Source organism: Larimichthys crocea, chromosome XIII, assembly GCF_000972845.2.
Source record: "Larimichthys crocea isolate SSNF chromosome XIII, L_crocea_2.0, whole genome shotgun sequence".
Classification (NCBI taxonomy): Eukaryota; Metazoa; Chordata; class Actinopteri; family Sciaenidae; genus Larimichthys; species Larimichthys crocea.
The window spans coordinates 46,831,580-46,849,208 of record NC_040023.1 but is presented as its reverse complement, the minus strand read 5'-3'; the positions used below and the strand labels follow the sequence as shown (position 1 = coordinate 46,849,208).

The 17,629-nt window shown below is 42.3% G+C and overlaps 1 protein-coding gene across 1 annotated transcript; it reads left to right on the top strand.

Annotated features, from left to right (window-relative positions):
• Positions 1-247: 247 nt before the first annotated feature.
• LOC104940559 (oxysterol-binding protein-related protein 3-like) lies at positions 248-17,203 on the top strand. Its single transcript, XM_027287238.1, is given in 22 exon segments — positions 248-363; positions 6,316-6,508; positions 6,927-7,043; positions 7,884-7,937; positions 8,017-8,130; positions 8,250-8,402; positions 8,487-8,577; positions 8,774-8,877; positions 9,023-9,112; positions 9,222-9,381; positions 9,496-9,648; positions 9,651-9,838; positions 10,276-10,369; positions 11,158-11,393; positions 11,922-12,059; positions 12,508-12,571; positions 12,929-13,007; positions 13,173-13,317; positions 13,870-14,014; positions 14,130-14,256; positions 15,737-15,859; positions 16,356-17,203. Coding segments are annotated over 21 exon segments (2,535 nt in total). The 5' UTR covers positions 248-363; positions 6,316-6,445; the 3' UTR covers positions 16,453-17,203.
• Positions 17,204-17,629: the final 426 nt, after the last annotated feature.

Genomic DNA, 17,629 nt, shown 5'->3' with positions numbered 1-17,629 from the left:
ATACATTAGCACACAGTTAACCGTGTACTAACCTGACTTCAGCAGCTGGAGCTCACCTGACACTCCATTGTCTGTCACTAATCTCTCTCACCTTGATCGTTTTGTCTTTGACATTTTTTTTTGCCGACGTCACTCAGTGGTCCGTTCAAAAAAAAAAAAAAAACCTTCATTCCCCGCCCCCTCCCCTCCTTTCCTCGCCTGTGATTGGCTCAACCAGCCGTCAGTCACTCCTGCCCACTAAAACTAACCCCTCCTCCTCCACGCACACACACACGGAGCTCCGGGCATTGAAACGAGGGAGCTGTAGTCCTAAAGCCAGGTACTGGTGTCCGTGTAGGATGCTGTAGCTTTCGCCACAGAACCGTAAGCATTTTTTTTTCTTTTTCATTCATACTCATAACTCGTGTAAAATATATGTGTGTGTGTTTTTGGGGGGCTGTTGTTGTCCTGCTTCCGTCTGAATCAGAGTTTGACAGCGCTCCTTGTTCGTGTCTTTTGAGCTCTTGAGCGCTGAAGTGAAACATCGCTTTCGATAGAATTATTAATAGACTTCTTCGTGACGTTTGGTGTGTGAAAAAGAAAAAAAGCCTCTCTGTGCTTTTGTTTGGGTTTCTGTCGAAGTGAGTGTGGGCTTTAACGAGCACATGGTGTGTGTATATATATATATATATGAGACATTTTGTCTGCGCTGACAAGTTTGAAGTGCTGTGTTGGCTTTTGGCAACAGGAACTGGAGCTGCGAGGGCTGTGAATTCAAACGGGACACCTGTGGAGTTTGTCCCCGGTAATGACTATTTAATTCAACCTATCCACTTTGGTTGCTGCGCTGATATAATCCCCCAACATATGAAGACTATTATTCCAGCAGTTATCCAGCGTCATTATAATAAATAGAGATTATAGTGAGCTTGGTATGATAGGGAGCCATTCATTCAAAGTCCTTTCAGTATTTTTTAGATACACTTGGTATGAAATAAATGAGTTTATTAATCATTAGTAGATCAGCAACAACTTCTCATAATAAGTTACCAGTTTAACATAATTGATTTTTAGTAAAATAAATTAATAAATAAAATGCAGAGGATTCAGTGAAGTGGCAGCACTTTATCCACCAGCCAAATGCTTCGTGAAATATGCAAGCGGCGGCTGGTAGATTTAGCTCCATTCAGCAGCCAAAGAAAACAACAATGCAATCTGTGGAGTGGTTGATAAGATCGGAACATTCACGACACACAGAAAAAGTTCATTTTTGCAGCTTCTCGAACATGAATTTGCCCGTGTTCTCAGTAAATTGGATACATTTGCATAATGGAGCATTTTTATGTGATTTTTTGACTTTTTTTTGTCCCCTACTATTTTACATCGCTGTAATCTGTACAATCATCATGAGTTCTTCAGTGCTTTCACGTCAGGCTTTTGTGGTGCTACTGTAAATCAACCCTTTCACCTGCACCTCTTGGTTCAGAGATAGCATCATTGTATGGATGAGTGGTGATGGACTCACTATCACCGTGCCATCCGCTATTTGCCCGTGGGCACGTGTTGCCAGCACAAGCTGGTTAATGTATCTAAAGTGAAGGGGAGGCTGGTTGTTATAGAACATGTGTAGATTTCTACATTTACAGAAAACAGTGATGGGTTCAGGTGTATGAACTACTGAGAGTTGTTCTCTGTCTTATGTGGCAGGCACGGCTAGAGCTGAAATGATCGGCTGATTAATCAATAAGTCAGAAAATTGATCTGCAACTATTTTGATATTTTATTATTCATGGAATGCCTCTATTTCCCTGCTGTATATCATTTTAAACTGAATACTTTTGGCTGCTGGTATGACATCATAAGACATTGGGAGATGACGCAGAGTACTTCACCAAGAAAAGAATTGTCGGATGAACTGGTGTTTAAAAGTTCTGATTAGTTGTAGCCCTAGGCAGAGTAGTAATAAGAGTCTGTGCCCTTGACAAGACGCTGAGACTGATTCCCTGCTGACTTCAGGGGGTGCTGTTCCAGGCGTTACTCGCACCAATAGAAAGTTGTTCCAACGGCAATCGATGATGTCAATCGGTCAGCTGACTCCAGATCACCTAAAAATGTTTCTTCCTGCAACATTTCTGGGTTGTAAACATCCAGCGTGGCTGACGTGACTCACTGAGTTATCTCTGTGTCACTCTCTCCTTTACACAACACCCACTTAAAAGCTGGTTAAAAAAAAAAACAGAGCACTCCTCCCTTGACTAATACACACCAAGCGGACGCTCTGAGAATAGCCCTGCCTGTGATCTTGTATGGTTTTTCTAAGGTTATAAGGATGTTGTGCCCTACTTCCAGCCAAGCCCATCTTTTCTCTTGGTAACGCCGGCACAGGTTCTATAAATAGCTCCCATGTTTTATGCCCTCAGATTTCACATAAAGAACAAACAAACTGAATTTATTCTTGCCTTGGTGGTGGTGGTGTATTTCTTTTGTATCCATAGCAACACGTGATGATTGAGCAAGTAAAACAAAGTGTCCCTTGTCTCAGCGGGAAAAAGACAGAGAGACATCTTTTGTGATGCGGCTTTCAAAAATACATCGGTCAAGAATCTATGGGCATGCTGGTTCTCTTGCTGTCTCTCTTTGAGCGCACATGAAAATAACTTGACTGCTGAATGGCATATTGGGGCTGCTTCTTTTTCTTTTTTTTTCCTCCGCTTTGATCACCTACTGATGCCCACATTACTTTCTCTCTGCCAGCACAGGGGAAACACAGACGCCGTGGGTACTTTCACATGGAAAAAAATATTCCTCATGACAGACATGAGGTCAGAGCTCAGAGAAGCCAAGTGCTACTACATATGCTGCCTCTGTTCTGTTTATAAAAATTTGAAGTAGTGAGATAATATTTCCGGATGTGAGTCTATTAAAAGCCTCTTATGCCGGCTTTCAGCTTGATAATCACTGGATCATGCACAGATTCTCGTGATAATTCTCTGGGTAAGCTATACCGGAAGCTTCTGATGCTTTATTGGAGGTTACATATGGGCCATCTGTGAGGACCTTTTTTTTTCACAAGTCCCAATCCAGCCAGTAATGCAGAGGATATACAAAATATGTGGACTGTCAGCTTGATGGCTAGCCTGCTGTTGCAAGAATGTGAATAGGCACAAAGCAGATGGACTGGCTGTTAAGTCAATATCTGTGTGTTTGTCATGCCAGGACTGGAAACTCCAGCCTGACAATTCCTCAGGGCTCAGCCTCGTTGTCTTGAAATCCTGTCATGGAAACTGGTGGACGACAGAAAAGGCCTTTGCTTTGTGAAAGCGCGAGGCTCTCTGTGAATACAGTGACGCCTGTAGCTGTGCTGGGCTGAAAAAGGAGGCACTAGTGGAGATAATAACTTATTTGCGTTTTAGTTGTTTTTATGAACAATTCTGCCTGTAGACAAAGGTTGTCAAGTGAAAGCTTTGAGGAAAAACACACAGTGGTTATTGTGGTGGGCATTTTTAAGGAAGTGAAGCCTGAAATAGCTTAAATGAGTTATAAGCAGGTCTGTGCCAACATTAGAAACTGGTTTGAAGTTGCACCTCGAAGAGGGAAGTTAAGGGGAGTACCTGTTCTCATTGTCTGTACTTTTTTTCCCGTCAGTGCAGTGAAAGAGAAAACATGCTAGATGGAAAGAAAGGAGAGCATACCCAAGTAAGATTAAGTTACTATCCATGGGGTTGTTTGTTGTTAGCTCACACAGAACTTAGGTTATGCAAAATAGTCTAGACCCACTTTAATACATCAAGAACCCCCCCCCAGTATATTTCTCATTTGCATCTCTTCCTCCCTCCCATCAGCTGACTTCATAAACGCTGACACACGTCAAAGAAGGAAACACAAACAAAAGCAGTCACGTCCTTCACCTTTAACCTTTTTATTTCCTCATTTGGGCCTAGTGAATCTGTGACATTGCCGCAAGAATGACCCCTTTCCATCTTTAACAGATCATTTACAAGGTGTAGTGCCATTAATGATTCACTCCCATTACGTAAGGCTGAAGGTAAAACCCCAGCGACTTCTAGTCTTACAGTGCAGTGAGGCTCAGCAGTGTACAATACTACAGTAATCACTCAGCGGAGGTAAGTAGGACGCACAGTGGGACGTTTGGGGACTGACATCTCCCTGCTTCATTTACAAATTTTTACAGTTCATCTGTGGCAGATAGTGCCTCTCTAGACTAATACACGGCTTTCAGCACAAGCTTTTAAGCCACTGAAGTGAGGAGGTGCAGCGTGGTGGCAACGCTTCAACTAAATCCGAGCGCAGATGCGGTTGCAATTTCTGAGGTTTTGCACAAAAGGAAGTGTTTTGTTGCAAACTTTGGTGCTGAGTTATATGAAAGGGAAAAGGCCGAGGAATGGAGGGCGGGGGCTGAGCGCGTTATGTAAAGCGATGCTGTCGCCCTTACTCTCCACTTATTGTGTTTGCAATCATGATTGTATTCTTTGAAGAATGGAGATTTACCCTTGGGGCCCTCGGCTCCCACACTACATGCCAATATATGTTTGGTGGTTGCGTGGAGCTTGTGTAGTTTTGAAGTTTACACAGATGCAAATATGTGGAAATTGTGCGCAGTAAATTCCTGAACTTGATAATATCTAAAGCTTCAGATGGCATGTCACACCATGCAAAGTGCGAATACAACAGCTTGACAAGTTTATCATTCTAAGCCTACTCAAATAAACTCATTTGTCTGCCTTTTTTTTTTTTTTTTTTTTTTTTTTTTAAATCTGTGCTCCAGAGCCTGTGAAGCAGGACGGGACTGTCTGTGTGCTTCACTCTGCTTTTAGCCCAGTGTTGACTGTAGCTGGCTGTGTGTTATGGTGTGTTATGATGTGTCTGGGGTATCGAAGCACGGAGCACATTCTTTCCTGCTTGATGACTCATGTCCTGAGCATGGTACTAACTGTAAGTCAGGCTTTGGGGGAGCTACTGCATACACAAACACACAGTCAAAACCACCAGACCGTTTGCAGAGGATATAGTTAGCAGCATAGATAGAATCCAGGAGTTGACACAAATTTGCATGAGCGCACAAACACTTTCCTCACTGCGTTAATGCCCACTACCCCAGACAGATATATTCCCTGCTGGTATGTACAGTACACAACGTCCACGCAGACACACCTGAGTTCAGTGTTTGACAGGATCAGCGTACAAAGGGAGTGGCATTCCCACTCGCATAGAGGTATAACATACACAGCCAGGTTGGGGCATGTCATTTGTGGCAAGGGGAGGAATGAATATTGCATCGTAGTGAGAATGTGGTACTCCCTGCTCAACATGTACGGCACATGTCTGTAATTATGCGGAGACACAGCTCTCCAGCAAAACAAACACGCTTCTTTTATAACAGTTATGGTTCTAGAGTCATAATTTTGGGCAGCGGGATGATCACAAGTTCATCACGACTGTCGAATTTAGTTTTGTAGAACTAATCTGTCCCTGACCTCACAAGCATCCTGGCTTTTGATCTCTCAAAAAAAAAAAAAAAAAAAAAAAAAAAAAAGCTGATGGAGGAAGGTAAGGAGGCCGGGGCAAGTGGAGGAGGTAATATTTGCAGGAAAGTACCGAGTGGTGAAATTCATTTCTCAGTTTTGCAGTATGCAAATGAAAAGGAGGGGTAAATGTTTACTTATGAGTGTTTAGAAATAGTTTAGGACATATATGATTTGAATTTATAAGGAACATGTGACTATTAAACACCTGTAGCTAGGGGAAAGGTTCTTTTTGAGTGAAGGATACATTATTTTGACTAGTTTCGCTTAATCTACCAGACGCATGGAAGTGGAAGTAGCTTCTGTTGTTATATATTTTGTTTCACTGATAGTGTTGTTTGTATGGAGGGAATTTTTTTTACTGGCATCCTGATGATGCTCACATGCTTGTTTACAAGTGGGCCTTGATCATAAAGCTATGCTGTGTGGTACTGTCCTAGTCATAAATCCTGAAACAGTGTGTGCTTAGCTCACATTTATCACAACAGTCCACATCACATCTAAATTCACATGGTGCAGGTTGATCTCTGAACTGTGTGTGCGCGCGTGAGAGCTCATGATCGGGCATTATTAGCCTCTCATGTGTTTTTTATTTATTGGAGGTATTTGTGTCCAGCTTCCTTAAAACTAAGATACTTTTGGGGATTTCATATCCTGAATTAGGCTGCGCACGGTTAGTCAGACACACAGCGAGCGAGTCATTCCTCTCCGTCTGCTCCTGCGTGCTGCTCCCGTTCGCTTTTAAAATCGGCACAACCCATCCGCTGCTCTGACACCAGTTTCGTTTCCGCAGTGCAGGACCGTTGCGGCGTGGCCTTCAAAGGTCAGAGTGATGCTCCTGGCGCCCCTGCTGTGATCCCCGTCGCTGAGGTTTCCACAGAAACGAGACCACGGTGGGCAGAAAGCAGTCAGGTCGCAAAAAGATGACGTCGCCGTCACCCACTCACAGTGACAGCAGCGGCTCCTCTAAGCATGAGAGTAACCAGGTATGTGTGTATCTGTGTGTGTGTGTGTGTGTGTGTGTGTGTGTGTGTGTGTGTGTGTGTGTGTGTCTGTTAGCATTTCAGTATTTGCTTTTCGTCTCAGTTGATATGAGCTGACTTCAGATTTGTTGAATTTAAATGCAACACGAGAGCATTGTATGCCCAAGGCTATGAAGCGTATTATCTGTGTGTATGTGTGTGTGAGCTGTTTAGAATAAACAAAGCCCAAACTGAAGGATTTCTAGAAATGCAAACACTATAAACACTAAAAAAAATAGCTGTAAGCACAATAAACCTGTTTTTAAATGCCACCTGTCATGATGATGATGACACTGTTTACATGTCTAGATTGTGTTCTGCTTCTGTCATTTCACTTGTCTGTCTGTAACTCATACCGTATTGCTCCCGTGTCTCCCTTCAGGACAGCTGGGAGATTGTGGAGGGGCTCAGGGGGGTTCCTGCCAGCATGCAGGAGCCTGACAGACAAGAAGGTATCTTGCTGAAGAGGAGGAAGTGGCCCATGAAGGGGTGGCATAAGGTAAGCACCTTGGGAGCCCTTTTAAGGTCCCAGACGGCAACCGCATTGAAACATGTTTTTTATATAGAACACCGCTGCTGCTCTTTGTCTGCAAAGACCTGGTTTCGCTCTGAACTTGATTTCTTTTGACACTAGGGTGTATCAGACAGCGAGCCACAGGGGTTTGCTCATATTCTGAGGCTTTGTTTGCATTTGTCATGTGTTTTTTAAACTGGGGCAAAGCCTGTTTTTCCTTGTTAATATTCCGCCCTGTATTCATAATATGTCGCTGTGTTTCTTAAAATGATAGATGAGGCCTGTGTTGTAATGCCTTTCCTGGTGATACCAGGATTGAACTAGCAACTCTCGCGGCCCTAACTAGAGTCCTGACCTGCTGTCTTTTAATACCTCTAAGCTATTTCCACACTTCCTCCTCTCCTTCATTATAATCCTCCTGTATTTCCTTCTTTCCATTCTTTTCATTCCCAGCTGATAACACTGTAACCCTGACTCATCTTCCTGCCCCGCTTCTCTCACAGAGTGTGCTCATTCATACCTGGAAAGTTCCAGTTTATTAGTCACCATGTTAACTGGAAACAAGGCCTTAAATACTTTTAAAGGGCTTTATCAGTGTGTTCTTTTTTTTTTATTGTAAAATTAAGGTGAGCAAGGTGCGCTTGTAATCTGCCTGTGTCTGTACACAGGCATTATACAAACTGCTGATCACTTATGTCATTACTGCTGTTGTAAAATTTGAATGTCGGGGTCAAGGGAAAGTGGTGTGGTTGATAGAGTGAAATAAACCAAGTGTGAGGGCAGTAATTCATGTGACTAAATATTGTTTGATTTCTTCCCGTTTAGAGATACTTTGTGTTGGAGAAAGGCATCTTGAAGTATGGAAAACGTGGAACTGATGTAGGTCTAACCTCAAGGGCGCCATCTGTTTGTCATTCCTGCATTCAGACACCCAATAACGAAGCGTCTCACTTCACAGCTCAAGAAGGGAAAGCTTCACGGCTGCATTGACGTCGGCCTCTCCGTCATGTCAATCAAGAAGAAGGCCATGTGCATCGATCTGGACACGGAGGATAACATCTATCACCTGAAGGTAACTCCCCTACGCTCGCATTAACAAGGTCATGTTGAATTCGACATGAGTCAGTGTGCTGTCTCTCAGAAATATATACGCACAGTCCCCTGTTCCTAATTTGACTTTATCCCACTCAGGTGAAGTCTCCGGAGCTCTTTGAGGAGTGGGTGTCAAAGCTACGTCATCACCGCGTGTTCCGGCAGAACGAGATCGCCATGTATCCCCACGAGAGGCACCTCTTTCACCCCCACGCCTCATCCTCCCCCTCGCTCAATGACACCCTAAGAAAAGTAAGTTTAAAGGGTAAACATTCCTTTGACGCCTAAATCTGATGAAGTATGCCTCATCCTCTCATCTCATCATCAAAAAAACAGAGGGCTACTCTCACTAAGCAGGCGTCGGTCCACCAGGCTAAGGTCAGCTCCTGGCTCCACTCCTCAGGGGACATGGACAAGTGCTGCAAAGGTTGGTTGTTGTTGATTTATTTTTTCCTCTATATTTTCTGCTTACTTACTCTCTCCTTGCTTCTGTGTCACCCTGCCTTGTCAACGGTGGCTTAAAGCGTGTCTCGCTGCAGTGAGTTCTTTATCTCTTATGCTGTATCTGCATGCGCACAAAACTTCTAATGCTTCATCTGATAATAAATCCCTTTTTGACTCAGACTTGGAGGAATGTGAATCGTATCTGCTCGAACTCAACCTGCTGCTAAAGAGCATGGAGGTCCTCCACCGCACGTACTCTGCCCCGGCCATTAGTGCACTACAGGTAAGCACAGGCACACAGATAGCCACGATGCTAAATGTTGAGGTAGTCCAAAGAGAAAATGCACGAGCCAACAGAATAAGAAGTTAAATAATTGTGAGTAATGTCAGACTTTCTTTACTCCTCTCTTTTCTTTGTGCTACCAAAGGCGTCAAATTATGACATCCCCAAAAAAGAGAAGAGGCCAAGGAGATGGCGATCCAAAAACAATGGCAAAGAAACCAAAGCCACACTACAGGTGCAGCTATACCTTCTTTTTCTAATCATGATTATTGTGTCAAGCAGTGGGAATGAACGTGGAATAATGTCTCACGGCTCTCCGCCTTTCTCTATTTTTTGCCCACCAGGTCCCGAGCTGCATCTCCTCCCAGTCTCCTCGTCTCCACGCCTCCAACCCCAACCTCTCCACCACTGATTCAAACACCCAGGAGGTCTGTCCCGAATCACCAGACTCACCTACAGATGTGTCCCGTCTTCAGGAGGACTTCTGCAGGCTGGCTAACAACAGTGAGTCCGTTTCTTTTTTTTTTTTTAGATAGAACCTAATGTCTTTGCTTCTATATGGCAAGATAGTTTCCATGACAACTCTGTACCTGTTGTCTCCCTCTCTCTTCTCTCCAGTCCACTCCACGCTGAAATCAACTTTTAGTTCCCTAGTAGCAGAAAGAGACAGACTGAGACACACCATCGACCTGCAGGGCCCACAGCCAGTGCAGGTCATGGGCTTGAAGACCACCTATGCCTCGGTGAGTGCCTCTGTGATTCTGCGTGATTACACCACACACATCCTCTCCATCTATCACCATCCAGTTTCACTCAACTGACCTCTTCTTCTCATCAGGAATGTAAAGGCGGCTCCCCCTTGGTCCACCAGGTGTCCAATGAGAGCAAAGCGTCTATTCCAGAGTCGATATCAGAGTTTTTCGATGCTCAGGAGTACCTCCTCTCCTCTTCTTCCTCTGAGGTGAGACACTATGTGCTACCTGATCTTCCTCCTCATCCATTAAAATTTTATACCATGCCCTAGTCTACAAATTACTTGTTTTGTCAAACAGGCTAAAACTTAAAGCAAATAAAGGTCTTAACATATGTGAAGCTGGAACCAGTATGTTTAATTTCTTGCTTTATACATGTCTTTAAACAATTCAGCACTACAGCCATCACACACATCAAAGTCAAGACATTTGTGGGTTACTTGTGCTGGAAAAATAATCTAATTCATCCTCAAACTGGGTGTAACCCACACACAGCCAGTTTTAACAAAACGAATTCCTGCGAGTGAGCAAACAGCTTTTCTACCTGGTGACTGAAGACTTTTGGATTTGTGTGTTTTTTTTTTCGTCTTTTGATTCTGTGTTCTGGTCACTCGCTGACCTTTCACAATCGATTTTCCGTCTCCAGGTGTCTGATGATGACTCGTACATCAGTGATGTCAGTGACAGCGTCTCCATGGATACCTACAGCAACGAGGGAGGCAGTGAGAGACACAACTCTGGTACATGATACAGTAGAAACTTGTGTGTCTGTGTGTGTCTGTGTGTGTCTGTGTGTGTGTGTGTTTGTCTGTGTCCTTCAACAGAGAGTTAGTGTGAACCAGTTTTTGTGTATTTTTTCAGAAAATATCAGCAACAAATAAATCAGAAGTGTCTTAAATCCTAAAATTGACTCGCTTGCTGAGAGAATGTGCCGATTTCCAGACTTGTTTACAAACTTCAAACATCTTACAGTATTTGACAAAGCATCTGTGTTCAGACATCATTAATTCACTGCTGCAGATGGTGTTAGTTTTACATTTTCGCTGCATAATAAACCTTTGCCTCAAAGAAGCACGGAGGAAGAGAAAGATTGTGATTTAATGATGTGGTCCAGCAGAATTGTTTATGTTTATTCATGTGGTTTAGATCGTATGATTAGAACCTTTGCAGGGAAATGTGTGAAAGGGGGTTTTGTTTTCATCTAGATTTTTTTTTTTTCACACTGGATATTTTTGGATTGAAGCTGATAAAAGGCAACATTTGTGCTGTTCTGTTTACCATTTTCATTCAAAATGTATCTAAGCACATCATTCAGTCAAACAAAAATGCTCTAGTTGCTGTCAGGAAAGTGCCACCTCATATGCTCATCTCCATCAAATCAGCTTTGAACATCAGATTTATTGATCTTTTTTTAGACAATGCACACATTCAAGCAGCTACCTCTCTCTTCTTTCAGTTTTCACACATGCTCTGCCATCCCTGTTCTCCTGTCTCACCACACTCCTCTCCCCATTACACACCCCTATAGTTAGCAACGTGTTGACCCTGGCTCGTCGACGCTCCACGCTGCCCTCTCCCAGCCCAGACAGCGGCGTGAGCCTGTGGAACATCCTGAGGAACAACATCGGCAAGGACCTGTCCAAGGTGGCCATGCCGGTGCATCTCAACGAACCAATCAACACCCTGCAAAGGCTGTGCGAGGAGTTGGAGTACAGCGAGCTGCTGGACACCGCCAATCAGACCCAAGATCCTTACCAGCGCATGGTGAGAGGAACCTGCACACACACACACACAAAATAGCCTCACATGAACATTGGCACATGTATCTACTGGACAACTGAAAGTTACATTCTCATAAAAAGAGAAATTGTTTATTGACATCAAAGTAGCTGTAGCAAAATATAGATTTGAATTGTTTGTTTTTTTAAGCTCAGTGTTCTTCCTCAGGCAGATTTGTTAAAAATGGTACTTTAATGTTTCCTCTGTGAGCAGCTCTGTTAGAGGCTTTGATACATTTTTTATTTTTTCTTCCTGCGCCTGTATGGAGACCTTTTTTTTTTCCAGAATATTTGACGCACACTTTATATAGTCAAACATTCAAATGGACACACAGTAGTTACAAAGACACAAAATTGTTGTTGTAAGTCTCAAACCTCTACATACTGTAGGAATACCCAGTAACATGTAGTAATACTTCTATTTACTTGTAGACAAACACACATTTGCCATGTCATTCATACCAAACTTTGCACGTGCGACAAATGTAATTCATCTTCGTTGTTTTCTGCACAGGTGTATGTTGCTACATTTGCTATATCTGCATATGCATCCAGCTACTATCGAGCAGGAAGTAAACCCTTCAACCCCGTCCTTGGAGAGACGTACGAGTGTGACAGACCGGATAAAAACTTCAAGTTTATAGCCGAACAGGTAGAGATCACATGGTTTTACAGCATGCACATGAATTATACTCCCTTCACATTAAAGGCTACTATTTAACTTTAAACACAAAAAAATGATCAGTATTTTGAATGTAATACATAAAGTGAGAAAGAACTCATCTCTGAGCTCAACATCCAATGTTTTGAAGCCTCTGCATGAGATTTTCAGATGAACTCTTGCACCTCGGTTAGGTCGTCTCATGTCAGAGGTATCAATGGAATGGTTGGAACAGCGCCCTCTTCCTGTTTTAAATAATTCATAAGAGTCTTCTCTTCTGCGGTGATCTTCTTTGGTTACAGTAAATATACTGATCTCTCAAAATTAATAGTTTTTGTCCGATTCGTGATACAACTTCCCGAGCAACAGTGTCTAATGTGGCAAAGCTCTGGATAAAGTGTCTTTATCTCATCTTGTTTCTCTTCTTGCCATTTCCCAGGTGAGTCATCATCCTCCTGTGTCGGCATGTCACGCTGATTCAAAGAACTTCACCTTTTGGCAAGGTGAGCAGGAGAGAGCATGTTTGGGGGGCGGGGGAAAGTCCCGTTTCCCCTCTGTTTGTCTGGGTTTAGTTGGATTGCTTCCCTGCTGCCACACCTTTTTTTAATTTAGAATTTAAGGTGAAAATAACTGTGTAGATTTTACTACTGTGACACTGTCTGTGAATTCTGACTCATTAAAATCTGGTATGCTGTTCAGAAACAACCAAACAGTGATTGGTAGTCAAAGAAACTGTCGTCTGTTGCCTTGTTTACATTTCCCTCTGTGCACATGAATAAAGAAGTTCATTTCTAAAAATATTTAAATTAATATAATGTGGGAATTGTCATAAGCACTCACCTTTTACCTGTTTCTTTTAGATGTGCGATGGAAAAATAAATTCTGGGGCAAATCCATGGAAATTGTTCCCATGGGAACCACCCATGTTACACTACCTGCGTAAGTCCTTTTACTCCTTTTACGTTTCGTGTGCGGGTTAGTGCTTACGCTCTTGTATATTAATTACATTTGTCCACGTCACAGTGCACAGTATAAGCTGTAAGTGTAGGGGCATGAGTGCATTATGTATGTGTGTGTGTGTGTGTGTGTGTGTGATGTCTCCAGGTTTGGGGACCACTACGAATGGAACAAAGTGACATCCTGCATCCACAACATCCTGAGCGGCCAGCGCTGGATCGAACACTACGGAGAGATGTCTATCAAAAATATCAACAGTAACGCCTGCCAGTGTAAAATCACATTCGTCAAGGTCAGGAAATATTATGTTTCATTATATATTTAAATAACTGTCTTTGTTGTGAGTGTTTATGCTCCAGCTGCCGAAGCATGTATAAAGTTGTGTATAATGTGTTTTGCATGATTTAACAATGTAAAGAAAAGTCTTCCTTGTTGGACTGTGAATCATTACTTGAGAGGATTTCTTGTATAGGGTTACTGTTTACTGGTTGCTCTTTTTCACATTGTTTGTTTGTCAGACTAACGTTTGTCAGTCTTCTAGCACCTGATTTAAGCTTCATCATCCTCTGAGCAGACACTTTAAAATTTGCTCCCGTATAAAAACTTTTTTTAGTGCAGTTTTTTAAAAATTCAGTGCTGGTCACTCACGGCTTACTTTCAGTGTGCCGTGTGATCACTTCTATGAAGGCAAACAGTACCATCTTCTGGACAAAGACAGGAACTGAACTTTCGGGTCCACTCCTTTTTAATCATACAGTGTTTGTCGCATGAGCGTTAAATGTGATGTGTTATATTTTTCTTCCATCTAACACTTTACCGTTGTATTTAATAATCTTTTTTCAAGGCAAGAACATGGAGCTCTACAGTGAACGAGATAGAGGGCGTGGTTACAAATTCAAATGGGAAAGTGGTGCACTCCATTTTCGGAAAATGGCACGAGTCGGTTTTTCAAGGAGACCCACCCTCAGCCACGTGTATCTGGAGAGCAAGTGAGTGATTGGTCCCTTGAAATGTCAGTTATTGAGTTTTTTTTACAACATGGCACTTCTGTCAAACAACAAATCTGAACGTGCCATGACTGTTTGTGTTTGTCTGTGTGTATAGACTCCATGCCAGGGGACCAAGAGCAGTACTATGGCTTCACCCAGTTTGCAGTAGAGCTAAATGAGCTGGACTCCGCCCTGAAACCTCTGCTGCCCCCCACAGACACACGCTTCAGACCGGACCAAAGGTCAGCTCGCTTTATCTGTCTGTAAAGTTGATTTCTATGAGTCTGACAGACGTAATCCCATCTTAGAAGCTGCATACTTAATTACTTTCCTCACTATTTAGATTTCGGGTCCAATGGCCTGTACAGATGCCCCTGGCGTCTAAATGGAAAAAAAAAAACTGCCAAATCACACCATTTGGCTCAAAAACATGATTTTTGTGGGCCAAGTCTGGTAGAGCCCATGTGGTGTGAAGCAGTAAATGTCTGAAATATGAGCGTAACCATGGCAACTGACCATGGGACTTTAGATCCAGAGGAATAAAGTCACAGGAATCTTGTCTTCTCATTATAGTATGATTTTGAACTCCTTTGTTCTTGCATATATTAAGTTGGATGAATAATAACAGGATGATGTGTGAAAAAAATTGCGCCAAAAGCATCCGTAATGTTTTTTGTTTTTTTTTAATCTGACATAATTTGCCTATTCTTGTTAGTTCTTCTGATGTGGTTGAAATGCAAACAGGAAATGTTCAAAAGGGATTTTTAAGGCCGACTTTTACCCAAAGCACCAAGAACATTTAGTCTCAGGAGATAAATTTCAAAGAACTGAAAGGTTCCTTCAGCCCGTTGTGTCTTTGTTTTAGCTATGGTCTTAAGACCCCGGAAAGATTAAGAAAATGAGTCATCTGACGTATGAAAAGGCATTGGCTCTTCTTGCACGTCACTTTTGCTTGGAACTATACAACAATAAGGCCTCGACTTTGTTGTCGGCCCATCTGTCGCATGCTTTCTTCTGGAGCTTCATGTAGATGTGTGGAAGCACAGTGAACGAAAAACAAATTTGTTTTGCAGCTGCAGATTTTTCAAAATGGCAGATGAAATAAAATGCTGCGCGTACTTGCACGATCAAAAATGTTGAATGCTGCAAGCCTCACCCTGAAAGTTTCTATACCTTTTGAAACCTATTTTCTCCCCGAGCAGGGACTTTTTCGGGGTAAAATAATGTTCCCGAAACACAATTTTTAACCCTGGTCAGGCAGTTGAAATACACTACGGTGTTTCCCCAAACGTTCCTCGTCTCTGGGGACTCGTATGATTCTGTAGCAAACAAATAAGTGTTTTATAAATCGGAGTCAACGTGTCCTGTCCAGTGTTTAGATTGTCCAGTTTAGGCTACTGTAGAAACATGGTAGACTTTGTAGAGGAGGATCTATGGCGTCTGTACATTTATAAAAGGCTCATTCTAAAAAAAAAAAAATGTTTACCAATGAAATCACAGTTATGCACAATATATGTAATTTCTGTTTTATATTCGATAAATAGTGTCAGGAAGCTACAGCGTTGATTGAAAAGTTTTACCCAGACAGAGGAAAAAGCCAACGTTTACCTGTTTGTCTGTGGGATAAATGGAAGTGATGCTCTACTAAATTTCTACTGTTTCCTATCCACGCTCACTGTCTTTGTCTTTTCTTTTTTTTGTTGTTGTTGTTGTTTTGTCCAGGCTGTTGGAAGAGGGGAACACAGAAGGTGCCGAGGAGCAGAAACAGAGAATAGAGCAGCTCCAGAGGGAGAGGAGGAAAGTGCTGCAGGACAACAACATGACACACCAGCCACGCTTTTTCAAGTACGCTGCCGGGTTTCTTGGTCATCTGTGGACATGTCTTTGTGTGCAATCAGACACGCTGTCTTTCCGCGTAATTGTTCTGCCGCATATGGTCGCGGGTTCACGCCCACAGCAGCCACTGCGTCTCGTGGTGAAAATATCTTGTGATGTGACGAAGGTCTTTGGTTTCATTGTGACAAAAAAATAAGCCATTCTTGATTGTTCCGTCACTGTCGATTTCAACACATCTATTTCAGAGGAAATATTACACAAGTCATCAATTCCCGGATACTCTATTAATAATAAACTTGTAGTTACACCTCCCAAAAAAAATACAATCCACAGTTTTGTTTCAAAATCAATTGCAGAAACTTTTCTGACGCAGAGTGGCATCACATCTAAGTTAGGCAAAATTGAATTTGTTGATATACATTCAGGTGTAACTTGATATGAATATGAATGATGAGTTGTTCAACATGTATTAAACATACACATTTGATTTGTGCTGTGTTGGCAGGAAGTCTAACAACGACACGTGGATCAGCAACAACACGTACTGGGAGCTGCGCAGGGAACCTGGATTCACTAAAATGGACTTTCCTGTGTTGTGGTGATCTCTGGATCGAACCTGACATCTCCACTATAGTGACACAACAACAAATCATTCTAGAGAAGGAAGTGTAAAACTGAACTGAGACCAGCCTTCCAAGTGTCCTGACCTGGTCAACATGAGTCACTCCATGTCACAGTAGCCCGACCTAAATGGACTTCCTGCTCCGTTCGTCAGCACTGAGCAGAGCTTGTAGAACTTGTGATGGTTTTATCTCTGTTGTTTATTACACATTCTCCTTTAAGGGTACATTTTCTCCTCTGATTATCATAACTGTAATTTACAGTGTTGGTGTAGGTTAAAGATTCATATCATATTTGTCCTTTTGCATCTCAGCATTTACCAAAGTGCCTTTTTTATTGCGGTGCCTCACTCAATCAACTGCTGTAGCAGTTATGCAAAAACACTTTAATTCAGAGACTTCTAAAAAAACAAAACAAAAAAAAACTCTTTTTGGATGACGTCGGTTTGATATGTGGACCTCACTGGAGAGAAAATGATCCGAGGGTTGGATGTGGACTTGATCAAAACCTGCTTGAGTATTCCTCCATCCAGTCTGCATCATGGCTGGCGGATTTTGTTCATGACTTAAACCAGTGGCTGATTAGAGATTGTAATTATATTTTTTTTGCTGCCTTGTTTTAATCAGTCATGACTGTCATAGGACTGTGGATGATGTTTATCAATGAGAAAAAACAGCAATAATACTCCATGTTCAAAGAAGATAATAAACTGTACAATGACTGGACCAGTTATATTGTGTCACTGTTTGTTTTTCATGCGTGGGATGAACCAAATAACAAATATTATAAAGAGAACAGGTTTTTTATTTTTATTTGCTTGTTTGTGGTCAGTTGTTTAGTGGTGGAAGGGAACTAGTCCTGAACTTGTAATTGTATCTTGTTGAGTATTTCCTTCACTTCCACTTTTCAGGGTCGCAGGGGCTCTTTCAAACTAACTCTTAAGTCCTGTGATAGACTGGCAACTTGTACAGTCTATCTATCTCCAGATGTCTTTCTACTTTCCCATCACCTCCTCTTGTCCTTGCAACATCTTCTGTCTGGGTGCCTGTGTAGAAATATATACGATTCTGAGAATCTGAACAGCCAGAAGTTCATTCAAAACTTGCTAACTCAACTTACTCTCAGGAAGAAGGATTGGATTTAGTAATAAGTTGCCAG